At 42.8% G+C, this 27,416-nt stretch overlaps 1 protein-coding gene across 2 annotated transcripts in view; it reads right to left on the bottom strand.

Annotated features, from left to right (window-relative positions):
• Nucleotides 1-27,416, bottom strand: part of LOC124622210 (secretory carrier-associated membrane protein 1) — a 59,260-nt gene that overhangs the window by 14,864 nt on the left and 16,980 nt on the right. For both annotated transcript variants that reach the window (XM_047147857.1, XM_047147858.1), the window contains 2 exons: nucleotides 26,553-26,631; nucleotides 18,020-18,148 (listed from right to left, as the gene is read on the bottom strand). In XM_047147857.1, the coding sequence (XP_047003813.1) occupies nucleotides 18,020-18,148; nucleotides 26,553-26,631 (208 nt within the window). The remainder of the gene's footprint in view (nucleotides 1-18,019; nucleotides 18,149-26,552; nucleotides 26,632-27,416) is intronic.

Genomic DNA, 27,416 nt, shown 5'->3' with positions numbered 1-27,416 from the left:
AAGGCACAGTCATCCGCCAAGGGGACCCAGAAGAACAGGGAATGGCAGATTCTGCAGCAGTAACGATGCCGGTGGTGACCGAGTGAACCACCGCAACAATGGCATCATTGGAATGAGGCCCAACAGTGGCAATGGAGGAGAACAAGTCCCAGTCAGCCTTATTCATAGCCCATCTGCAGGGCCGTCCACAAGAGTGATGCTGTGGCAGTGGCAGAAAGATCGGAAAGTGGTCACTACCGCACAAGTTGTCATGCACACTCCGTTGGACAGATGGTAACAGGCTAGAGCTGCAGATCGAAAGGTCGATGGCTGAGTACGTGCCATGCGCCACACTGAAATGTGTGAAGGTACCATTATTTAAAAGAGAAAGGTCGAGCGGTGCCAATACTTGCTCAACAATGCTGCTGCGGCCTGTTGCCACTGATCCACCCCACAGAGGGTAATGGGCATTGAAGTCACCCAGTAACAGAAAAGGTGGCGGCAACTGGGCTATCAGCGCAGCCAGGACATGCTGCGGGACGTCACCATCCGGTGGAAGATTGCAGACAGTAACAGCCTGAGGCGCCCACACCCAAACAGCGACAGCCTCTAAAGGTGTTTGTAGAGGGACAGATTCACTGTAAAGGGAGTAAAGGACGTAGATGCAGAAGCCACCAGATACCCTCTCATAAGCTGCCCGGTTCCTATAATAACCCTGATAGCCACGGAGGGTGGGGGTTCGCATTGCCGGAAACCAAGTTTCCTGAAGAGCAATGTAGAGGAAAGGGTGAAGGCTGAGAAGTTGTCAGAGCTCAGCAAGACTGGAAAAACCGCTGCAGTTCCACTGGAGGATGACATTGTCCAAAGCCAAGAAAGGCGTGAAGGGACCGAGGAGGCAGATTACGCCCCTGGGTCACCTGCTGCCACCGATTGAGTACCTGTGCGAGTGACATCCATTGTGTCAGAGTCCGGCCAGAATCTCTACCTCACCCTCAGATGCAGAGCTTGTAGGTTGCGGTTGGGTGGATGCCACCGCAAGTTCCTTCATCTTAAAGGTCTTTTTCTTGGACTTTTCTCACTGCTCCTTGGGTTTCACTGGCTGGGAGGACTTCACCGATTCAGTCTCCGGGACGGAGGAGGAAGGCGAAGCCCTACGACCAGCTGCTTGAGGGCACTTATGCCACTGCCGGGTGTCATCCTTCACCACTTATGGAAACCAGGGAAGGGAGGGACCAAAGAGCCAAAGAAGTTGCACGCTGCTCTGGCTTAGAAGCGGGGACAGACTTCCCCGATGGGTGAGGGGTTTTGCTCCCAAGGTAGATGGTGCAGGAGCAACAGGGTGGGTAGTGCCCCCCATAGGCAAGGGGCCATGTGGAGTTGTAGGGCTCTGTGAGCCGAATCGGATTCACTGAACTGATGGGGCTATCATGGTTGTCATAGCGGCGGCATATGATGAAGTCATTCGCACAGGGTGGAGTCGTTCAAATTACCTCTTAGCCTGTAAGATCCTGCAGTCTGGCGAGCAATGTGAATGATGCTCTCCGCAGTTGACACACATGGGAGCCGAGGCACATGGAGTACTGGGATGTGATGGGAGTCCGCAACTCGACATGTGAGGCTGGAAGTACAGCGGGAAGACATATGGTCGAACTTCCAGCACTTAGAGCACCGCATCGGGGGAGGGATATAGGGCTTGACATCACAGCGGCAGACCATCACCTTGACCTTCTCTGGTAAAGTATCACCCTCGAAGGCCAAGATGAAGGCACCGGTAGCAATCTGATCATCATTCGGACCCCGATGAACGCGGTGGACGAAATGAACACCTCGACACACTAAACTGGAACACAGCTAGTCATCAGACTGCAAAAGAAGGTCCCGATGGAAAATAATACCCTGGACCATATTCAAACTCTTATGGGGTGTGAAGGTAACTGAAACATCCCCCAACTCGTCACAAGCAAGTAACCTTCGTGACTGAGCAGAGGATGCTGTTTTTATCAATACTGACCCAGAGAGCATTTTGGACAAGCCCTCCACCTCCCCAAACTTGTCCTCCAAATGCTCTATGAAGAATTGAGGCTTTGTTGTCACGAAAGACTCCCCATCAGCTCTTGTTCAAACTAGGAACCATGGCGAATAAGTGTCACTGCCATCCTGAGCCTTACACTCCTCCCACGGTGTGGCCAGGGAGGGGAATGATTTGGGATCGTATTTCTGAGCGTTTAATTGAGCCTGAGAACGTTTAGAGACTGCTGGCAGCTGGCCACCAGCAAGAGATGATGTACCACACTTCATTGTGGGTCATCCGCCCTGACACCACCCACTCCAACCAAGGGCCCTCCATAAGGGTGCCACCCAGCCTCAGAAGGGCCACCTGGCAGGATGGCCATTGCTGGGAGTCCCGATGCCCCAGGTTGGTTGGTTGGTTGGTTTGGGGAAGGAGACCAGACAGCGTGGTCATCGGTCTCATCGGAGTAGGGAAGGATGGGGAAGGAAGTCGGCCGTGCCCTTTCAGAGGAACCATCCCGGCATTTGCCTGGAGTGATTTAGGGAAATCACGGAAAACCTAAATCAGGATGGCCGGATGTGGGATTGAACCGTCGTCCTTCCGAATGCGAGCCCAGTGTCCGATGCCCCAGGGAGATAGGCATCGACTCCTTGGCATACATTGGGAATTAATGGCGCAGGCATCAGCAGAGCGATCCCTGTGTTGTCAGGGGGCTACAACCAACAGGGTACATGGCGGACCCAACACAACGGACTGGCTACCGTGCTGGATATTAGGCGCAAGTAAGTCCATGATTGTCGTCGCCGCAAAAAAGCAACACTATATAGTGCATGGTGGAAATCACACCCAGGAATGTATCCTCGCCCAAGAGATGGAGAACAAGCGGGACGGCAATGTTACGACGAGAAAGCTGGCTAACGGTCTTAATGCACGATGAACACAATGCACCATGTAAGGCGCCCTTCCACAATTAGCTCGCTCTTCGGAAGAATCTGGAAATATGGGGGTCAAACCCGACAGGGGACCATCACATTTAGGCCAAAATGTTTGAGACTGATTTTAGTTGCCTCTTACAACAGGCAGGAATATTGCGGGCCTATTCTAACCCCCAAACCTGCAGGGGGCAATGACACTCTGATCTGAAAGTTTGGATTTCTGCCTTGGTCAGACCATCAAGCAGCCTAGTGTAAATAACACCATACGAAGAATTCAGCATTCGATGGGCCTCGATAGGAACAGGATAGCCATGGAGGAATGAAGCTGCAAGCAATTTGTGTGCTTGAGAATTCCAAGAAGTCCCTAGAAACCAAAGCGTAACTGGGTAAACGAGAGCAGGATATCACAGGGCTGGCAATTGCACAAACAGCTTTCTGAATAATAAACAGGTGGACTGTAGAAAAGGCTGACTGTCTTCAGTATGCAAAACTATGAGGAACTGAGGTGCAGCTGGGAGGGTCTTTGAATCATTAGCCCCACTCCGTCTGCAGTGGCACACTCCTTCCAGTAGGAGGTGGGGAGGGGGAGGTGGGTATGTGAGGTGCCCTCGGAGGTGGGCTCACCCACCTTAGGTGATTGTTCATACCTTGTGAACACCTGACAGAGCGACCAATTGGCAATTTGGGAAGGTAATAGCTCAGGCAATCATCCCCCCCCCCCCCCCCCCCAGGCCTGGCCTGTATCAGGGGGTATGTGTGAACCCTACCTGTTGATCCAGGGCTGGGAATTATGCGTTACCCAGTCGCGTGTTATGCTTCAGACAAGTGGGCTGGCCTTCAGAAGCACACAGGGAGGAAGAAGGAAAAGAGGAACCTCAAACGCTGAAGTGGAGGAAGGATAGGAGAAAGGGAACGAAGGAAAAAAAACATTGGAGAGACTGTTCTGATATCAGACCACTGAAAATGAAGAACACATTCCCAAAAATATCCCAGACATATTCCCCAAGGGAGGGGAAAAAGAATAACAAGAGGAGAGACACGCAGCATGGAAGGGAAAAGATATTGCAAAGCTGGCGCCCCGTGGTAGCCAAGCACGAACTCACCAAAGTGTGGTGGGCCCACTGAGGGGCAGGGAGGGCGGATATGTTGGACTTCTGGGATGGGGCCACTTTGGCAGGGCTTGTAGGTGGAGGTGTCCGACAACTGGTGGAGATCCTCTGTCAGGAAGTCAATCCAGTTCATCGCAACAATGGTGGAACCTTTGTCTGCCGGGTCAGGTCAGGATCTGTTTTTAGATTGTACAGGGCAGTCCTTGCTTCTAAAGGTTTGTTGTTTTTAGGGAGGGACTGGGGAAGGATGGTGAGGCCATGTTGAAAGTTAGGAATTCCTGGAAGGTGACCAAGGGATGGTTAGACAGGAGTGTGAAAGGGTCACAGTTGAATGGTGTTAGAACTTTGGGCACGCAGGGTTCAATGTTAGGATTGGATTCGCTTTGGTTCAAGGGGTAGGGGGCAAAGAATTGTTTTGACTGTGGGGAGCCGGAGGACAGTAGGTCTTTCAAAAGTCCAACATTGTGAAATCTTGGAGTAGGGTTGAATGTGAGACTTTTAGATAGGACAAACTTATGTGGAGCTGAGGATTTTGGTGGAGAGGTTACCAATGGTGTCCAGGGATTGTTTTGGTCCTGGATTTTGTGGTGTGTAGGTAGGGTGTTTTGGAGGATGTGGTAGGTTGAAAAGGTCAGCTAGGCAGAGTCTGGGTGCTGTGAGGAGTTGATGAGAAGGAACACTGGGAGTAGGGTTGGGGTGAGCAGTGCTGCCCCCGAGGAGAAGGCTTTCAGCAGGGTGGATAAGTTGTGGAGGTGATGTTTTGGATGTTGTTCTAGGCACTGGGGTCTCAGGGTTTCAATTTGGGCGATGAGGTGTAGGTAGTGGGGATTGCATAGTAATAGTATTTTGTGGAGGGAGTGGAGGTGGTTCAGGGATGCCTATGCCATGGAGTCATGTTTTTGTAGAACAAGGCTTGTGAGGGAAAGGGACCGGTGGAATCTGAAAAGGTGAAGGTAATTGCGGAAGAAGGTTGGTTGGTTTAAAAGTGAGAGGGGAAGGAACGAAACTGTGAGGTCATCGGTCCCTTGTTCCCGGTAAAATAATTACACAATGAAAGAAGAAAAGAAAGGAACGAAGAAAGGAAGAACCAGAAGAACGACAGAAGGACAACTGACACTACCTTGGACAAAACGGGACAAGAAAACCACGGAGAGATGAAATAAACAGGTAGAGGGGTTAAAAACAAGACAGCAGATGACTGTGGCTGGCCGACCATGAGAATAAAAAGGGAAAGCCAGCCACTCTGTGACTTTAAAACATCCATCCTAAAAACATTAGAGTGGAGAAGACAAAGGAACAAAGAACATGCGCTAAAACTTATGATAAAACCCACCCTCACCTATAAAACGTAAAACTGAACTAGCCGATGATGCATTGTCAGCTAAAATTAACGGCAATGAGTCCGGTAACTGAAGAGTCTGTTGCATGGCAGCCAAAGAAGGGCAGCTCACCAAGATATGGGCCAATGACAGCCAGGCGCTGCACCAATACTGAGATGTAGCTGTGTGTCAGCCAAGCGTGGCCACTGTGGATTCGTCAGAGAAGTACTGAGTCACTGTCAGAGGCCCACATGGAGGACTGCCACACATTCAGTCTCCTTAATGGCACGCAGTTTGTTGTGTGTGCTGAGGTTATGCCACTTTGTCTCCCAGAGCTCCAAAACCTTACGGTGTAGTACTGAATGCAGGTCAGTTGCAGAAAAGCCAATTTCCATAAGTGGTTTCCGCATAGCCTGTTTGGCCAGCCTGTCGGTAAGTTCGTTGCCTGAGATTCCGACGTGACCTGGGGTCCAGACAAATACCACTGAATGACCAGACCGTTCCAGTGCATAGATGTACTCCTGGATGGTCGCTACCAAAGGATGACAAAGTAGCACTGGTCGATAGCTTTTAGGCTGCTCAAGGAGTCAGTACACAGAAGAAACGACTCACCAGGGAATAAACGAATGTGCTCAAGAGCATGAGATGCAGCCACCAGCTCGGCAGTGAAAACACTGCATCCTTCAGGCAAGGAATGCTGTTCAATGTGTCCTCCGTGGACATACACGAAACCAAGGTGACCATCAGCCATCGATCCATCGGTGTAAACCACTTCGTGGCCTTGGTACTTGACAAGGATCGAGAGGAAGTGACAACAGAGAGCCATGGGGTTAACTGAGTCCTTAGGGCCATGCGAAAATTCCAGGCAAAGCCACAGCCTAGGTGTACACCATGGAGCTGTATGTTAACAGACCTCAAGTATAGGTGGTAAAGGCAAGAACTCCAGTTCAGAAAGAAGGGATTGGACACTAACTGCAATTGGAAACCCTGGACCTGGGCTGCCGATGAGGGAGATGAACTGCCGTGGGTGGGAAATGGAGACACTGATTTGGATGTGCATGAGAACTACGAACATGTGTAACTGGCCAGCAGTTGTGCATGCCTAACCCACAATGGAGGGACTCCGGCCTCCACAAGGATGCTGGTCACCAGACTAGTCCTAAAAGCTCATGTCACTAGGCGAACACCACAGTGGTGCACTGGGTAGAGTAAACACAATGCTGAGGGTGCCGCCCAACCATAAACCACACTCTCATAGTCAAAGCGGGATTGGACAAGGGCTCTGTAGAGCTGCAGCTGAGTGATCTCCACCCCAGTTGGTGCTGCTGCAAGCACTTCTACTTACGCTGAGGAAGGTGAGGAAGTCAAGTCAATTGGGTGTCGAAAGCCAGTCTTAAAGGGGGAGGGATCGTGTTTTCTGCCACAGAAACGACTGTTGTAGTCAACCACCACATCGATGTTACCATGTGGGGGAGATTCAACGGTGACAAGGGATGTGGAAGTTTCCCAGTCCACATTGTTTAAAGCCCATCTGGGCAGGAGTCCATGGGCGCACAGGAAGAGGGGGAAATGGTCACACACACACACACACACACACACACACACACACACACACACACACCATGTGCTCTCCAGTGGACAGATGGGAAAATTCCTGGGCTGCAAATTAATAAATCAATGGCCGCATAACTATCATGAGCCACGTCGAAATGTGTGGCGGCCCCAGTATTTAAGAGGCAGAGGTCGAACTGAGACAGCAAAGTTTTGGCCAGTAAGCATGGTGCCACTCCACAAGGGGTTATGGGCATTAAAATCTCCCAAAGGTAGGAAAAGTTTAGGGAGTTGATCAATCAGTGCAGCTTAAAAATTCAGGGATACTGCACCATTTGGAGGAAGATTACATTGCACACAGTTATTTCCTGTATTGTCCTTATTCTGACAGTCACAGCTTCAAGAGGGGTTTGAAGGGGCACAGGTTCACTACAGACTGAGTTTAGGACATAAACACCAACTCCACCTGACACACTATTATAGTCACTAGGTTCCTGTAGTATCCCTTATATCTGCAGAGGGCAGGGGTCCGCATTGGGGGGAACCAGGTTTCCTGGAGGGCAAAGTAGAAAGCAGGTGTAAAGCTGAACAGTTGCCGTAGCTCAGCCAGGTAGTGGAGAAGACCGCCGCAATTCCACTAAGGGATGATGTCATCATAAGACTGAGAAGGCACGGAACATTCAATGGGGCAGTTTACACTTCACGGTGACCTGTTGCCACCAACTTTTTGACTGGGCAGTCTATATACATTGGGTCTGAGAGTCCGACGAGATCTAGGTCCTCAGCGGACCCCAGAATTTCCATCTCACCCGCAGAGCTAAGTAGCGGTGGTGTGGGTGCCACCACAATTCCCTTGGCCTTGGGGACCTTACTTTTGGATTTCTCTTGCTGCTCCTTCGGTTTCCCTGGCTGGGAGGACTTCATTGATTCAGTCTCCAGAACTGAGGATGAGCGTGGAGCCTTATAACCAGCTACTTTTGGGATCTTCAGCCAATGGCAAGTTTCATCTTCCCCACTAGCAGAAACCTGGGAAGGGAGTGACCCAAGGGACTACTTCCTGGTGAGAGGAGCTGAAGAAGACTCATGATTCTCCGGCTCAGAAGTGGGGACTGATATCCCTAATGGTTGGGGGGGGGGGGGGGGGTGAGGGGGGGGGGGGGGGAGGGGTGTTGCTCCAGAAGTATGTGATGCAGGAGCAACAGGGAGGGAATGTAGGGAGACGCGTGCATGCGTGGGGGGGTTTTGCACGTGAGCATACTTCTCCTACAAGCATGAAAAAGGAATTTCATTCTGAAAGCTAGCAAAGTCTGTACCTTTTGTTAATGCACCCATCGATGATGCAGCACTTCTGCCTTCAGGTGAGTCATCTGCAAAAAGGTGGGAATTTAAGGAGATGGGACCTGGATAAACTGAAAGAACCAGAGGTTGTACAGAGTTTCAGGGAGAGCATAAGGGAACAATTGACAGCAGTGGGGAAAAGAAGTACAGTAGAAGAAGAATGGGTAGCACTGAGGGATGAAGTAGTGAAGGCAGCAGAGGATCAAGTAGGTAAAAAGACGAGGGCTAGTAGAAATCCTTGGGTAACAGAAGAAATATTGAATTTAATTGATGAAAGGAGAAAATATAAAAATGCAGTAAATGAAGAAGGCAAAAAGGAATACAAACGTCTCAAAAATGAGGTCGACAGGAAATGCTAAATGGCTAAGAAGGGATAGCTAGAGGACAAATGTAAGGATGTAGAGGCTTATCTCATTAGGGGTAAGATAGATACTGCCTACAGGAAAATTAGAGAGACCTTTGGAGAAAGGAGAACCACTTGTATGAATATCAAGAGCTCAGATGGAAACCCAGTTCTAACCAAAGAAGGGAAAGCAGAAAGATGGAAGGAGTATATAGAGGGTCTACATAAGGGCGATGTACTTGAGGACAATATTATAGAAATAGAAGAGAATGTAGATGATGATGAAATGGGAGATACGATACTGCGTGAAGAGTTTGACAGAGCACTGAAAGACCTGAGCCGAAACAAGGCCCCGGGAGTAGACAACATTCCATTAGAACTACTGACGCCCTTGGGAGAGCCAGTCCTGACAAAACTATACCATCTGGTGAGCAAGATGTATGAGACAGGCAAGTACCCTCAGACTTAAAGAAGAATATAATAATTGCAATCCCAAACAAAGCAGGTGTTGACAGATGTGAAAATTACCGAACTATCAGTTTAATGAGCCACAGCTGCAAAATACTAACACGAATCTTTTACAGACGAATGGAAAACTGGTAGAAGCCGACATCGGGGAAGATCAGTTTAGATTCCGTAGAAATATTGGAACACGTGAGGCAATACTGACCTTACGACTTATCTTCGAAGAAAGATTAAGGAAAGGCAAACCTACGTTTCTAGCAATTGTAGACTTAGAGAAATGCTTTTGACAATGTTGACTGGAACACTCTCTTTCAAATCCTAAAAGTGGCAGGGGTAAAATACAGGGAGCGAAAGGCTATTTACAATTTGTACAGAAACCAGATGGCAGTTATAGGAGTCGAAGGACACGAAAGGGAAGCAGTGGTTGGCAAGGGAGTGAGACAGGGTTGTAGCCTATCCCCAATGTTATTCAATCTGTACAATGAGCAAGCAGTAAAGGAAACAAAAGAAAAATTCGGAGTAGGTATTGAAATACATGGAGCAGAAGTAAAAACTTTGAGGTTTGCCGATGACATTGTAATTCTGTCAGAGACAGCAAAGGACTTGGAAGAGCAGTTGAACGGAATGGACGGTGTCTTGAAAGGAGGATATAATACGAACATCAACAAAAGCAAAACGAGGATAATGGAATGTAGTAGAATTAAGTCGGGTGTTGCTGAGGGAATTAGATTAGGAAATGAGACACTTAAACTAGCAAAGGAGTTTTGCTATTTGGGGAGCAAAATAACTGATTATGGTTGAAGTAGAGAGGATATAAAATGTAGACTGGCAATGGCAAGGAAAGCGTTTCTGAAGAAGAGAAATTTGTTAACATCGAGTATAGATTTAAGTGTCAGGAAGTCGTTTCTGAAAGTATTTGTACGGAGTGTAGCCACGTATGGAAGTGAAACATGGACGATAAATAGTTTGGACAGGAAGAGAATAGAAGCTTTCGAAATGTGGTGCTACAGAAAAATGTTGAAGATTAGATGGGTAGATCACATAACTAATGAGGAAGTATTGAATAGGATTGGGGAGAAGAGAAGTTTGTGGCACAACTTGACTAGAAGAAGGGATCGGTTGGTAGGACATGTTCTGACGCATCAAGGGATCACAAATTTAGCATTGGAGGGCAGCGTGGAGGGTAAAAATCGTAGAGGGAGACCAAGAGATGAATACACTAAGCAGATTCAGAAGGATGTAGGTTGTAGTAGGTACTGGGAGATGAAGGAGCTTGCACAGGATAGATTAGTATGGAGAGCTGCATCAAACCAGTCTCAGGACTGAAGACCACAACAACAACAACAACAACAACATCTCCTTTACTCCTAAATAATTCTTTATTCTTGTCCAGAACTCCCGTACATTATCAGAAAGATCTGTGGTTTTCTTCAGTTGCACAAATAAAAATTCTGATCATGTTTTCAATTCTTAATTATTTCTATGGTAGATTTCCTATAATTTAACTTCTTAAATCTTCAAATAAAACATACAATTTATGCATCTAAAAACACAGATGATGTGACTTACCGAACTAAAGTGCTGGCAGGTCGATAGACACACAAACAAACACCAACATACACACAAAATTCAAGCTTTCGCAACGAACTGTTGCCTCATCAGGAAAGAGGGAACGAAAGGGAAAGACGAACGGATGTGGATTTTAAGGGAGAGGGTAAGGAGTCATTCCAATCCCAGGAGCGGAAAGACTTGACCTTAGGGGGGGGAAAAAAGGAAAAAAGGACAGGTATACACTCGCGCACACACACACAGCGTTTGATCTCTGCCCGAACTCTTTGCCTTTACAAATGTCTGCTTGTGTCTGTGTATGTGCGGATGGGTGTGCGTGTGCGTGCGCGCGCGCAGTCGCGCGAGCGAGCGAACAAGCGTATACCTGTCCTTTTTTCCCCCTAAGGTAAGTCTTTCCGCTCCTGGGATTGGAATGACTCCTTACCCTCTCCCTTACAACCCACATCCTTTCGTCTTTCCCTCTCCTTGCCTCTTTCCTGATGAGGCAACAGTTTGTTGCGAAAGCTTGAATTTTGTGTGTATGTTGGTGTGTCTATCGACCTGCCAGCACTTTCATTCGGTAAGTCACATCATCTGTGTTTTTAGATATATTTTTCCCACGTGGAATGTTTCCCTCTATTATATACAATTTATGCAGTTATACAGTGCCTCACGTTTAACATGTCAATATAAAATTACATTATATTTTGTATTTCTGTCCCAATTTTCCAATAGCTGTTATGTAATTTGTGAATTATAGACTGTTAGTCCCTTAGTTTAAAATGAAACTTTTTACTTCCATATTTTCATTCTGCCCCCTCTCAGTTTAATAGAGAGCATTTTTTTAAGCTAGAACAATATGACAAGTCTAGCTTTATCTGCTCTCACCGAAAACTTTTAAAGGTCTCATGAATTACCTTAAATGGAAATGAAATGTTTCTTTTGATACTTAATGCTGGAATATGAGTCAATTTAATTTCTGTTACAAAGGAATGTCCATACACTACTTATTTTGAAAGAGAAAACAACCCATTTCCATGGTCATTGGATTTAGATTTGTAAGTGGCAGTCAAGGAAAATGAAACAGATGGACAAGTAAATTGTGTATTATTTCAAAAGTAATTGCCATAACTGTTAATACATTTATCCCACAGCGAGACAAGATGGTCAACCCTTTCACAGAAAAATGTTTGCAGTTGCCTACGGAACCGTGACTGTACTAAGGCATGCACCTCTTCATCCAGAGCAAATCAATGGCTATGAATGTCTCTCTCCACGGCTCCAAAAATACATAAATCACATGGGTAGAGAATGGGACTGTAAGGAGGATATGTAAGGGCTTCCCCATGAAACTTCTGCAATATGGTCTGAACAACCTTGGCAACATGCGGGCCTGCTCACTTACGAGTTAGTCAGTAACACGTTCCATGGGTCATTTTGCACAATAGATTGTAATGATGTGGAACAAATCATTATATATTCAACATCACACATTAATTTGTACGTACAGTTACATTCTGAACATTTTTTGTAAAAAACGGTCAGTAATTCCTATCTGCCACCTTTCACACATTGCAATAATAGAAATTATTCTATGGTATAAAAGGAGTTGTCAAGGAGAATCTTTCTCAGTTTGTTTTCAAATTTTACTTTGCTGTCTGTCAGACATTTTATATCACTGGGTAAATGATCCAAATTTTTTTTTGCAGCAGTGTATGCGCAGCTTTTTGTGCTAAAGACAACCTGAATGTGGAGCCATGATGTTGCTTTTTCTTTCTGATTTTTAATTATGTACCTCATTGTTCCTCTGGAATTGTAATCTATTATTTACAACTAACTTCATGAGGAAACAAATATACTGTGAAGCAGTAGTCAAAATGCCCAACGCCTTAAACGTATGTCTACAAGATGATCGAGGGTGAGCACCACATATCATTTTCACAGCACATTTTTGCACAACGGAAACTCATTTTCTTGAAGATGAGTTACCCCAAAACATTAGTCCATATGACCTGAATGAATATATACGAAATATGTCAATTTACTGTTTTTTCTCTCCCCAAGATTTGCAATGATTCTAGTGTGACTGTGGCTGAACTAAGTTGTTTTAGGAGTTCCAAAATGTGTTTTTCCAAATTTAAATTCTCATCAATGTGAACACCTAAGAATTTTGAAGTTTCATCCTAATTATTAATTTCTCACCATGTGCCACACGCATAATTGGTGTAGTACCTCTAGATGTGCACAACTGAGTATGTTGGGTCTTAAGTTGAGGATGAGACCATTCAAAGAAAACCAGTCAATGATACTTTTAAGAACTTTATCATTTCCTCTGTTTCTGTATGAATGCTTGGATTGATTACAAAAAGAACTAATTTTGTTTATTGTATACAAGATGGACGATCGTTCCCGTATATGGGAAACAGTAATGGATCTAAGATTGAACCTTTGAGAACCCCATACGTGATTTCTCCCCAGTCAGAATTGTATCCCTAGACACTATTGCTTGAATTACTAAGTACAGCTTTCTGCATTCTCTTGGTTTTGGTTAGGTATGACATTATCTACTGGTTGCCTATACTATCAACCCCATAAAAAAATGTTTATTTATCTATAATACTGTGATTCGCACAGTCAAATGCCTTAAAGAGGACACAGAAAATACCCTCTGGTGCGATTTCATTATTTAATGCTTGTAAAATCTGATGAGTGAACATGTAAATAGCATTCTCAGTAGAGCAACCCTTCTAAAACCCAAACTGTGATTTGCTAAGGATACTATTGTTGCTAAAGTGAAATACTATTATCGAATACATTGTCTTCTCAAAAATGTTTGAGAATTACTGACATCTCTCTTACCTCTATTCTTAAACAAGGGTTTTAACAATGACTAATTCAGTCTCTCTGGAAAAATGTCTCAATTTAGTGATGCATTACGTATTTCAGATAAGACTGAGCTTATACAGGGTGTATAGAGGGACAAGGAAAAAAATTCCCAGGTATCCCGTTTAAAAAATATACTTTTTCCAGGGCAAAAATACACTTTTTCTGTCCTAAGTGTCAGGTTTTCCCTCGGAACTGTAAAACTTGTCATTCCTTTGAATGGCTAATGTTTTATACACTGGCGTAGAACTTCCCAGGGGCAAAAAAAAAAAAAAAAAAAAAAAAAAAGAAGAAGGCCAACCAACCAAACAAAGAAACAAAGGGGTAGAGAAGTTTTGAAATGACCTTTGATTTGCAGCAACATATATGCTGTATATTTTCGTATTACAGAAGTATAAATTAGAATTGCACCAAACACAGTGCGTTAGTTTCTGGAGTGTCGAAATCGAGATTGCGATGTCCTTTTGTAAGCCAGTTGTATCTCAAGCCACATCATCTCGCCAACTGATGACAGCATATACTCAGAGCATAGGACACGTGCAGCCACACTTCAAAAAGCGATCATATACGAGTCAACTGTGCATGCACATGAGCCCGCTGGCAACTGGTCAAATGAGACTAATGTAAACAGTTGTCACGTCACGCTCATAAAAAGCAGTTTGTTACGAAGTATTACATAGTCTTCGCCCTACGGCCTTGGGCATATTTTTGCTATTTGCTGACTCTCGTGCATGCACAGTGTTTTGTTGTAAATGGCGCATTTCCTTTGCCCGCAAGTTTTATTTTTTTCCCTCTCATTCATACTTTACTGCTGCAGTAAAATTCTCCAGTAGCAGGCTACATTAACATTTTTTGCTAGGAAATCAATTCTTACCAGTCAAAATTACAAAAATTTAACTGAAAGCTAAAACAATGAAAAATTCCTGGAATTCGGAAAAAATCCTGGGTTTTTCCCGGTTGTCCCGGGTCGTATACACCCCATTATAACAAAGGAATAAATTTTTACTATTCTATTGAAAATACCATCTAAACACGTGAGCTTTTATTTTTCAGAGAATGCATATTTTTCTCAATTACAGAAGAAGTTGGTGATACATTCATATGATTGAATTTTATGAAAGTTACACTTTCAATATACTGCTCTTTAACTGTCTGTCCCTATGCTTTCTACAATATTTAAGACATGTTATTAACTGCATTTGCTACCTCTGATTCGTCTTTTATAGCCTTTCCGTTCAGTTTAATAGCACTATTGTGGAGTTCTCTGACTGGTTATCCTGTCTCTTGCTTCACTACATTCCATATTGCCTCAAGTGTGTTATTGGATATACTAATTTCCAACATTACGTGCATGTTCTTTGATTTTTAATAACCTTTCTCAGTAACTGAGTATTTTTTGTAGTGTGCAACTAAAGCAGGATTCCTACTTGTTCTTGCCAAAAGATACATTTCCCTTTTCCTTTCACAAGATACATCAATCCCTCTAGTGATCCACAGCTTTTTATCTGGCTGTTTAGTGTCTCCCCTGACCAGCTTGTGTGGAAAGCTATTTTCAAGTAATTATATGAATTTACCATGGAATAGATTAAATTTAATGTTAGCATTTGGTTCATTATAAATTTCATTCTATGTTATCATCTGCAAACTATTCTTAAAACATTTGTCTTGAGTTATTAATTATTCCAACTGATTTCCAATGAGGAGTATCCATATCGTAAATAATGAACGGTTTACTTACTTTTTCCCCCATATATCTCAGTTTCATCTGACTGCCCATTACATTTTCAGAGGCCTTACCAAGAGCCTAAGGAAGGCTACTAATGTCTAGGGTAGAACCAAATGATATACCATTTGCGGGGAAAATGCCTGTGGTAATGACAACGCTTTCCAGTTTAATATAAGGTAGAACGCAGCTTTGAACCTACTCAAAGTACAACAGCCACTTGAAGACTGGTTCACACTATGACAAATGAAGAGAATACCATAATTACACACCACCTCCACCACTCAAGAAATATCAAGAACATAGCAGCACGGCAAAGCAATTGAGGGCTGAAGCTGATGCCTCAATAGTTTCCTTTCCATCTAAACAAAGTAACAATTCCAGGCCACCCACACTATAACTTTCAGTTGTCACAACTACTGAGTATGGCAAGAAATCAGGTTGCTGAAATTTTGCATCATTTGTAAAATGACACTCAGCTGAACACTTGAGAACAGCTCATGACTATCATTTCCTTGGAAAGCACCACGACTACACATCAAAATGATATGACCATCTCCAAAACACCATGAAGCATTTCACCCAGAAGATTCTATAGCTGCAATGGTGGAAAATTCAATGATATGGCAGTTATTTCATCATGAACAATTTAGAAACATGTCAAATTGGGACTATATGGGGCAGTTCGTGGGGAGTGTGTCCAGTGGCCTGGAGGAATCTTGAATCTGGTGGCATACTCAGGAATAAGCCCTGTCAGGGGGTGGCCAGCCTTAGACAGTGTGTCTTAACAGAAGACAGAGCAGGCAGCTTAGCTGAGGTACTCAAGTGTCATTAAGTCCTTAGAAATAAACATGACTAATAACTTTTAATTGCTAAATGACATTTTTATTACACTGTGTAAGTGATTTATCCAATAAACATGTTACTAAAGAGACCACATGCTTATGAAACTGATGATGCTTGAGATTTCTTGATGACTGGCTTGAGGGTGCTCAATAAAAAGGTTATTAGCACCTTTCCGAATATGAGCATGTTCATTTAGTGAAATGAACAAACACAATTTCCTTACAAGCAAAATTACTATTACATCACACAAAATTATTGACAATTTTTAGAGAATGTCTAATAACATCAGGGGTTAGGAGGGCAAGGAAAGGCATCATTCTAAGAGATCCTAGGGAGGATCAATACTTCTGAAAATGTGAAATTTCTTGAAATTGCATCGTGCTCTTAAAGACAAATAGAATAACAAAATTAAAGTAGAATAACTATATGATGGATTGCAAAAAATGAAATGTATTCCTTATTTTTCAATTCAGTTTTGCACATTTTTTATTTAAACATGCTTCCTCAAGCCGTGCAGAGTGTTTCATTAAAAAATTCAGTTTCAGTTATTACAACTATTTACTGCACTGCCAGTAGCAGTTCACACAGAGCGTAAAAGTGGTATCTGCATGTAAAACTTATTTCAACTGAATGTCACGTGAATCTGGACCTGCACTTTTGTATAATGACAAGCCAGTACATTAAAACTGCTTGCTAGTGTGCTGGTCCAGCTTGAGAATACTCTACAGAAGTGATTCTGCATGGCATCAATTCGTCAAGTCCTTGGTAAAGTTTGGAGGTTTGTGGCACTATGTGTCTATGCACAGGTCAAGCAGTTCCCATAAATTATGAGCCAGTGGTTTATAGATATGGTGTTGACACCCAACAGTGTCCCTCATTTGTTCCATCAGGTTCAGATGAATTTAATCTTGCCCAAGCCTGGCACGAACACACGCTAGTGTGTGTGTGAATACAGTTCATGTAATCCTCAGTTGTCATGTTGCCTTTGATTACTACCACAGATCCTGTAGCAATCCATGTGGATCTAACCCCGCCCCCCTTCCCCCTCCACAGCATAATATAATACTGCATCCATTGGTCTACATCTGGGATTATGTGCATGTTTCAAGCAGCTACTCGTCTTTATGGTGTCTCCAGCTTTGACTTGCGACCTGGTGTAACAGGAAATGTGATTCATGGAATCCACAGCAAATTTTTACTTGTCCTTGGTCAAATTCCTATGACCCAGTGCCCACTGCATTTGTAATTGACTGTCACTATGTCAATTAAGGAACATGTACAGGTTGTCTGCTGAATAACCACATGATCAACAATGTATGCTGAACAATGTGCTCTGGAACATTAGTGCCTGTAGTAGCACTGTACTCGTCATCAGATCTGTCATAGGTCACCACCTACCCTGCCGTATGGAGCAGGAAAACCTTTGATCTGTATGTTCTGTGATGAAGTGTTTACATCTAATACCTTGTGTCCTACCCATGGTTTCACTGGCACTCACTGACTTTCCCATAGACGCTAATGACAACGCGAACAGTTAACTAGCTTCACCATTTCCAAAATGATCATTCCAAGGGTACAAGCCTTAACCGTCTAATATTTCTCACATTCGCTTATTCCAGTTTATTTCCTCATTTGAAGGTTGTATTGCAGCTAGTGATTCCCCATTCACCACTATTCTGTTTATGTGCTACTACTTTCTGTGTCATGTGCCCACAACTCCACAAAAGAGCATTCAATCTTATGGTGGTCATAATATTTTGGATCATCAGTGTAGGTTGTTGTTGTCTTCAATTAACATCCAATGCTAATCCATAAAATAAGTGAAAGAAACTAAGAAATTCATATAAACTGAACTGGCATAATGGGATGCTCAAACATGCCAAGAAGTTCAGGAAGAGGTGAGGAAGGGAGGATAATTACAGCTAACACATAACAGTTTAAAATGAAAGAAAGATCTGAGGAAACTTACACATCCAAAGATAATACAGGTAACGAACAATCTTCTGGAACTCTAGTGGTATGTCAACATTAATATCTTGGTAGAAACATGGTTGGAAACAGCACTTCTCTGGTAGAGGTGGCCAATTGTTACGACGAGCTGTGGAAGAGAAACAAGAGTTAATTGAAATCTACATTCCTATATTCAACCCCCCCCCCCCCCCACACACACACACACACACACACACACACACACACACACACACACACACTCTGCATTGTTAGGTGCAACAGGCAGAAGACTTGCTTTGTTGGCGCTGCACATTTTCATGATTTCAGCTGACAAATTCACACTGTAATGTTTTTATTCGGCACGCGAGTGTAGAATTGACACAGAAACATGTAAGTAAAAATTATGTACAATTTGCACATTTATTTATATGTAAAAGCCGATGTCTGAATTTTCCTTTGAGAGAGACCACATGTAAAAGATTCATGTGCTGACTGGAAATTGTAGATTCACATATTTTACTGTTTGTATAACTTTTACATAATATTTCACTGTTGTATCATTACTCCTTTGTATTGTGATACATTGTGAAATTTCGAACATTCGCCAGTGCCACCAAGAACTCTTACTGTTATTAACTGTATGCTTGTAGCAGCTTATAAACTTATCTTAGGCCTGTCCTCTTTCAAAACAATCTTTCTCTAACTTCATTGTATAATTATGTGAGAAGCACTTTTGAAAATATTTGGATGCTTAAAAAACTATATTTTCGTAAGTTACTGGTATGAGTGTTTTGGATAACTTATTTTGTAGCAAATAAGCGTTTGCAATTCACAGTTACTACCAAAGAATAACTCACCCCAAATAAATAAATGTGCATTTCTGAGAATGTGCGTAATCTAATTTGCAGCAAATATTGTAACTAACATACTGTGTTACATTTAGTTTCACCTGAAGGATGAGTATCTATATTTATCATAAATTAACTCTATTTTCAAGTTTACCAACAACTGTAACTAACCTAAAAAGTTTTAGCAAACTAGTAATTTTCACCAAAGGTTTTCCTGTTGTCTTAACAGAAATCTATTTTGTTTATTTGGTTAAATTCTTATAGGAATTAGTGTTTTTTAGCTCAACAGAGCAAAAGATAATTAGCAGGTTTAAAGTTATTTGTTCACTATCCTGTAATACAATGCACCAGTGAAAATGCTGTTCTTAAATGCAGGACAAGTTGGTCAACATTCGTAAGCTGCTGGAAAATGCCCTGACTACTGCCAAATGATTGGCATATCTGTGTGTTGGAAGAGCTCCCAGGAGACTGGTACCTGTAGTACTGGTACCAAAGGCACCTCCAGTACTAACCCCTCCTGTGGAGCCTGACACTCTGCAGAAGGTGCAGGATCTCTCATTACTTTTCCACTCGACTGTGAGTGATACTTCAATGGTAGATCAGGGCGTTCCTGTACAATGTGAACAGAGAATAGGACGACTCGGGGTGTTATACCAATTCCTGTAATCAACAAGTTTGAGGTACAGTGTCTATGAAAGTGAGCCAGTGGGACTCATTTCACCTGTTATGGGCAATCCTGTTTTGTCCGGTGTCAAGAGGTGACAAATGTGAAAGGGTATGGTCTATTAACTGTTGGCAGTTCAAACGAACAGCAAATGGTGGTACCGCTTACAGAGAGAAATGGCATCAAGGGACAGGAAAGGACACTGGATGGACTGTGTGTATGCCTTGGGGACTCATTCAACATGCCGAAGAGGCTATTCTGGCAGCCACTGAGGGAATAGGATACAAACAACTGAAGGTTTTGCCGCATTTCGGAACAAAAGATGCCCGCCATCTAGGCTCTGAAGTCATACTTGGGTAATTCCAGCAACTGGTCGAGAAGATCAGCTGTGCGCACCGAATTTCAACAAAGCTCACTATCTGCAGCACTGTCCACAGAAGTGATCCTGGCCCCTTGGTTCTGAATGGACCCGAGACTTCAAAGGTTGTGTGATGAGCTAGGTTACAACTTACTGGAATTGCGCCATAGCATTAAGAACTGTAGGGTCCCCTTAAGTGGGTCAGCTGCACACTACACATCAGCAGCTGCTACACAGGCAGCCGACTTTGTGGGGTGCACACAAGGTTTTTTTTTAGATTAGGTGACTCTCCATCCCATCCAGGTAAATAGCTGTATCCCATCCAGGTAAAGACAGCTGTACATAACCCAGAGGTATCAGTGTAAAATTTAAAGAAATGTCTCCCACAGGTAGAAATATTAAAATCCTATTGGTTAACTGCCAAAGCATTCACAACAAAGTGCATGAGTTTGAAGTGCTCCTGGAAAGCAGTGAAGCTTACATAATACTAGGTTCAGAAAACTGGTTGGAACCTGAAACTGATAGTGAGATTTTTGGTGAAAATTAATGTGTGTATCGGAAGGATAAGCAGGTGGGAAATGGAGCTGATGTATTTGTCGCAGTACACAATAAATTTGAATCCTTAGAGATAGAAATTGAAGCCGCATGTGAGACTGTTTGCGCAAGACTCAGTATCAAGGGTTAGCATAAAATGGTAATTGGATCCTTCTATCACCCACCACACATCCCCTGATGTGATCAAAAACTTTAGAGAAAACAACAGTTCTTTTGTACATAATTTCCCCTGTAAAACCATAATCATCACTGGGGACTTTAATCACTCAACAGAGGAAAGTCCACTGGACCTGACAGGCTACCAATTCAATTCTACACAGAGTACGCGAAAGAACTTGCCCCCCTTCTAACAGCCGTGTACCACAAGTCTCTAGAGGAACGGAAGGTTCCAAATGATTGGAAAAGAGCACAGGTAGTCCCAGTCTTCAAGAAGGGTCGTCGAGCAGATGTGCAAAACTATAGACCTATATCTCTGACATCTATCTGTTGTAGAATTTTAGAACATGTTTTTTGCTTGAGCATCATGTCGTTTTTGGAAATCCAGAATCTACTATGTAGGAATCAACATGGATTCCAGAAACAGTGATCGTGTGAGACCCAACTCGCTTTATTTGTTCATGAGACCAAGAAAATATTAGATACAGGCTCCCAGGTAGATGCTATTTTCCTTGACTTCCGGAAGGCGTTCGATACAGTTCCGCACTGTCGCCTGATAAAGTAAGAGCCTACGGAATATTAGACCAGCTGTGTGGCTGGATTGAAGAGATTTTAGCAAACAGAACACAGCATGTTGTTATCAATGGAGAGACGTCTACAGACAAAGTAACCTCTGGCGTGCCACAGGGGAGTGTTATGGGACCATTGCTTTTCACAATATATATAAATGACCTAGTAGATAGTGTCTGAAGTCCCATGCGGCTTTTCGCGGATGATGCTGTAGTATACAGAGAAGTTGCAGCATTAGAAAATTGTAGCGAAATGCAGAAAGATCTGCAGCAGATAGGCACTTGGTGCAGGGAGTGGTAACTGACCCTTAACACATACAATTGTAATGTATTGCGAATACATAGAAAGAAGGATCCTTTATTGTATGATTATATGATAGCGGAACAAACTCTGGTAGCAGTTACTTCTGTAAAATATCTGAGATTATGCATGCGGAACGATTTGAAGTGGAATGATCATATAAAATTAATTGTTGGTAAGGAGGGTACCAGGTTGAGATTCATTGGGAGAGTCCTTAGAAAATGTAGCCCATCAACAAAGGAGGTGGCTTACAAAACACTCGTTCGACCTATACTTGAGTATTGCTCATCAGTGTGGGATCCGTACCAGATCGGTCTGACGGAGGAGATAGAGAAGATCCAAAGAAGAGCGGCGCATTTCGTCACAGGGTTATTTGGTAATCGTGATAGCGTTACAGAGATGTTTAGCAAACTCGAGTGGCAGACTCTGCAAGAGGGGCGCTCTGCATCGCAGTGTAGCTTGCTCGCCAGGTTTTGAGAGGGTGCGTTTCTGGATGAGGTATTGAATATATTGCTTCCCCCTACTTATACCTCCCGAGGAGATCACTAATGTAAAATTAGAGAGATTCGAGCGCGCACGGAGGCTTTCAGACAGTCGTTCTTCCCGCGAACCATACGCGACTGGAACAGGAAAGGGAGGTAATGACAGTGGCACGTGAAGTGCCCTCCGCCACACACCGTTGGGGGCTTGCGGAGTATAGATGTACATGTAGATGAAATTGCGAAAAGAACAGTTTTGTTAGTGATGGATACAATAAGGTATCCTGTGGAACATAATTAAATGCCTTCTCTGAAAACCTCCTAGAACAGATAGTTTGGAACCCTACTTATATTGGAAATACACTGATCAAAAAAAAATTTCTGACACCAAGAAGTAGTTCTGCGACAAACGAAAATTGCTAAGAGTGTTTCTACATCTGAAAGATGATGTCTTTTCAAATTTAGTGCCAGTCACATAAGAGTGGTGCTAGTAGCACCACTATGAGGATGTAAATAAGGTTTGCTTTAAATACACACTGCAACAGTCGTGACCATTAGTTACCTTTGAGACTGGACATGGTGAGTTGACGCTTGTCAAGAATGCCTGTAAGGTGACAAAGACGTCGTTATCAACACCTCAATGTGTGAACGAAGTAGTGTAATAGGGCTATGAGAAGGTGGATGTTCCTTTTGCAATATTGCACAAAGTCTTGGCAAGACTGTAGCCACTGTACATGACTGCTGGCAGCAGTGGTCACAAGAATGTATAGTTGCAAGAAGTCCAGGCTTCCGATGACCACGTGGCACTACCAAAAGATAAGACTTGTCATATTCAGCATATGGCTGCATCTGCAGCAGCAATGGAAGCAGCAGTTGGCACCACCATGACATAACAAACTGTTACCAGTCAGTTACTTCTAGGACAGCTCTGAGACAGATGCCCTGTAGCATGCATTAAACTGACTCCTAGTCGCTGCCATTTGCGACTTCATCCGGTATCAAGTGAGAGCTCATTGGAGAGTAGGGTAGAGGTTTGTTCTGTTCTGTTCTCTGATGAAAGCTGGTTCTGCGTTGGTGCCAGTGATGGTTGTGTGTTGGTTAGGATTAGGCCAGTTGAGGACTTGCAACCAACCTGTCTGTGTGCTAGACACACTGGGCCTACACCTGGAGTTATGGTCTGGGATGTGACTTCTTATGACACCCGGAGTACTCTCGTGGTTATCCCATGCAGCATGGCTAGAAATTTGTACAACATTATACTGATCTGGCCTGTTACGTTGCCATTCCTGAACAGCATTCCAACATGCACGGAACTCCATCCCACAAAACTGACATCCGGCACCTGTACAACACAATGCATGCACATTTGCATGCTCACATTCCACATCCTGGCTGTTATACCTGTTATCAATATACCAGCATTTCACATTTTCAATGGCTTATCTCTTGCTTAAATTAACCAATGGTCTTGCAATGTTAATCACTTAAATATGTTAAATAGACAAATGTATTCCCGAAATTTCATTACTCTGCACTGAAAATTTTTTGGTGTTGTGATTTTTTTTCCCCTTCAGTGTATACCAGACCTAACAGCAACAAATAGACCTTATGTCTTTGAGGATGTCCACATTGAAACTGAGATCAGTGTGACAACTAAAATAAGCAAAAAGATATATATGTTCAGTGAACTAGATAAAAATCAGTAGTGTCATATCTCAACAAGGAACTTTAAACTTTCAACACAGGGCAGGAGCACGTAGAGGAACTACAGCTCAAGTTTATGCAGATAAATACTGTCAAATGAAACAAAACCCAAAAGAAATTCTGGTTGTATACAAGTACGGGCTGTTGGTGGCACCGAAGTTACTATCAGTCACTAGTGAAGGAGACAACTGAAATTAAGGGCAGCAAAGCAAAAGCTGAAATGCTTACTCAATTTTCAAACATCCCTTTTACAAAGGAAAACCCAGGAGAACTGCCCCAGTTTAATCCTTGTACCACTGCAAACATGGATGAAATAAGTATTAGTGTCAATGGTGTTGAGAAACAGCTGAAAGTGTTAAATCTGAACAAAGCTCCAGGGTCAATGGAATCCCACTCAGAATCTACACCCAACATGCAGCTGAGCTAGCCCCTCTTCTAACTATACTCTATTGCAGAGCCCTCTAACAAAAAACTATGCTAATTAGTGAGAATAAAGTGTGGGTCACAGCTGGTTACAAGAAGGGTAATAGAAGTGATCCACAAAACTACGTCCAATGTCCTCGACATCAATTTGTTGTAGAGCTCAAATGCAATGAGATATCCTTAACAGAATGACCTCCACCATGCAAAACAGCATGGATACTGTAAATATCGATCATGTTAAACCCAACACACTTTTCTCACATGATACACCGAAAGCCTTGGTTCCAGGCAACTTGGCAGATGCTGTATTTCTTGATTTCCAAAAAACATTTGATTCAGTACCACACCTATGCTAAAGTATGATCACATGGGATTGGATTGAGGACTTTTTGGTAGAGAGGACACAGCATGTTATTTTGGATGGAGAATCATCATCAGCTGTAGAAGTAGCTTAAGGTGTGCCCCAGTGAAGTGCGTTTGGATCCTTGCTGTTCATGCTCTGTGTTAATGACCTTGTAGACAATATTAATAGTAACGCGAGACTTTTTGCAGATTATGCAGTTATCTAATAATAAAGTACAGTCCAAAAGAAGCTGCTTAAATGTACAGTTAGATCTCGAAAAGATTTCTATCTGGTGCAAATCTGTCAACTTACTTTAGATGTTCAGAAATGTAAAACTATGCACTTCATGAAACAAAAAACATAGTATCCTGCAACTAATATCAGTGAGTCACAGATGGAATCTACCAACTCATACAATACCTGAGAGTAACACTTTGCAGGGATATGAAAAGAAATGATCACACAGGCTCAGCTGTGGGTAAAGCAGGTGGCTGACTTTGGTTTATTGGTAGAATACTGGGGAAGTGCGATCAGTCTACTAAGGAGATTGCTTACACATCACTTGTGAAATCAATGTAGCATATTGCTGAAGTGTGTGCTATTTGTACCACATAGGACTAACAGGGGATACTGAATGTATATGGAGAAAGGCAGCATGTATAGTCACAGGTTTGTCAGTGATGGGAGCATGTTACCAAGATGCTGAAGAAGCTGCACTGGCAGACTCTTGAAGACAGGCATAAACTAATCCGAGAACATCTTCTAACCTAGTTTCAAGAATTGCCTTTAAGTGACGACTCTACGAATATACTACAACCCCCTACAGATCACTCATATAGGGATTGTGAGTGCAAGATTAGAGTAATTACAGCATGCCCAGAAGCATTCATTTAATCATTATTTCTGCCCTCCATATGTGAACAGAACAGGAAAAAACCCCAACAATTTGTACACGTCACAGTGGTTGCAGAGTATAAATGTAGGTAAAGCTAGCTAGTTTTCTTTCCCTTCTGCGTGTGCCTGTCGATGACTCGACGCTTCTATATGGTGAGTGGTTTCATTTACATCTGAATTATTTACATTTTACCATGAATTTCCTAGCATTCTTATACAGGCATCTGTTTTAAAAGCATTTATGCAACTACAGCACTTTGACAACCTTCCAACTTCTCCACTGTATGGAGGTTAAGTTGGTGCTTTACACACACTGCTCTGCTTCATCCCATCTGTAAGATACTGTATAAATAACAGAACTGACTGTGCACGAGGCATTTAATACCGTACTTTGCTGCCAACTTACTAATTGCAGCATCCCCCCGGAACACCATCCCAACTTACTTTAAAACCCCACATGCAACCAAACCTAGAAAAATGTCGGTGCGCCACCTGCCAAAAACCTATATCCCACTGATATTTCAGTCTTTTCCTAATGTCTCACCTGCAGTCGTACACAAAAATTCAATCATGCTGACCTCTACCATGATCTCTCATTCATCCAATTTTTTGGCACCAACTCCTTTGACCAAAACCAGCCAAAATCCAAATTGAACCTAGCCTCTCACAGTTCATACCTGGACCCAATTTCTGAATCAAAGCCTCCTATAGAGATTTTACATGCGCTACAGTCTTTCAGCTATGCACATCCACACTGCTCTTGGTAGTTTGCCTGTGTCCTCTCATCCTCACTTCCCCGAACTCTTCCTAAAAACTAACTTACCAGCACAGAAAACGGCCATCCACAACTTTAAACAGGCCTCAATCATCTTTCTAGTGAAACAAGGTTCCACCGTTGCCAAGATTACGTGGCAGAAGGTAAGCTGTCAGATTCTCACCTATAAACAATGTATATTGATTTAATCCAAGACGCACCACTTAACTTACTTGGGGCCCATCCCCATGACCTTCATGCTGAGTCCATCTCCTTTGTCACTCATTACCAATAACTTTAATTGTAGCACAGTAATGAAATGGATATTCATGAGCAAATTTAATTCTACTGTGTACCTGCCTTAAGAATGTCAGCAATTTCGGTGAACAGAATGCTCCACAATTCCCTTACATTTTCTACAAGTAATACATGTAACAACCACTACATAACTTCAACAGATTAGATAAATGTTCCATCAGAATTAAAATTATTAAAGCAATTTACCATTATATGGTGCATTCTTCAACTCCTCTTCTCTGCGGGCCAACTCCTGGGCTTTTCTTTCAAGTTCTTCCTGTCTTCGCTGTGGAAAATCAGAAAAAATATTAAATTACTATTGGAAAGAAAGTAACTATTTCCTCGAACATCCTAATAGCAAACAAAATTTGAACTTGCCAATAATTTTCTTAACATGAATGCTGTCAGACATTCATGCGTAAATGAAAAGCATTTTCTAAATTTTTGCTAAATAAGAAGAATAAACTATGCTATTAATAAGATAAACTATGCTCATACTAATGTTCTGATGCACGGCATAAGTCTTAGAAATGATTCTAAGGAATATTGTGGTAAACATTTTTATTTCACTTTCTAGGCATATATTCACAATCTATTTCAAATTTTGCCACACATGGAAGTGGCAACTCGCCAACTGTTACAATGAATTTTGAAGACTACACCTGTCAACTTTTCATAAAACAGTCCTTGTCAGCAACCTTGCAGTTATATGTGAACAATTCACAGCCGATTGTAACTTTGGAAAATCATTAAATTGTGCACTTAATTGTAGGCGTAAATTACTTGTACCCACTTTATGAAGACTTCTAAGTTAGGGACATGTAACACCTGATTTTCTACTCTCCATCTTAATTGCAGAAGAGTGTCATCTATCCAATAACAAAAGATAATGGTTCACTGATGCCTCTAAATAAAAATATGTGAGTGTTATTGATGGAAGGATGATCAATAGCAAAAAATAATTCCTTCCCTGCCCCCAACAACCATAAAACCAATTCCAAGAAAAAGTAAAGTTGGTCTGATATGTAGGCCACAAAATACTAAAAAAGTAGTACTGTCACATGAACTATT

This window comes from Schistocerca americana, chromosome 7 (genome assembly GCF_021461395.2).
Source record: "Schistocerca americana isolate TAMUIC-IGC-003095 chromosome 7, iqSchAmer2.1, whole genome shotgun sequence".
NCBI lineage: Eukaryota > Metazoa > Arthropoda > Insecta > Orthoptera > Acrididae > Schistocerca > Schistocerca americana.
The sequence above is the reverse complement of the archived record's forward strand: the minus strand, read 5'-3'. Positions and strand labels throughout refer to the sequence as shown.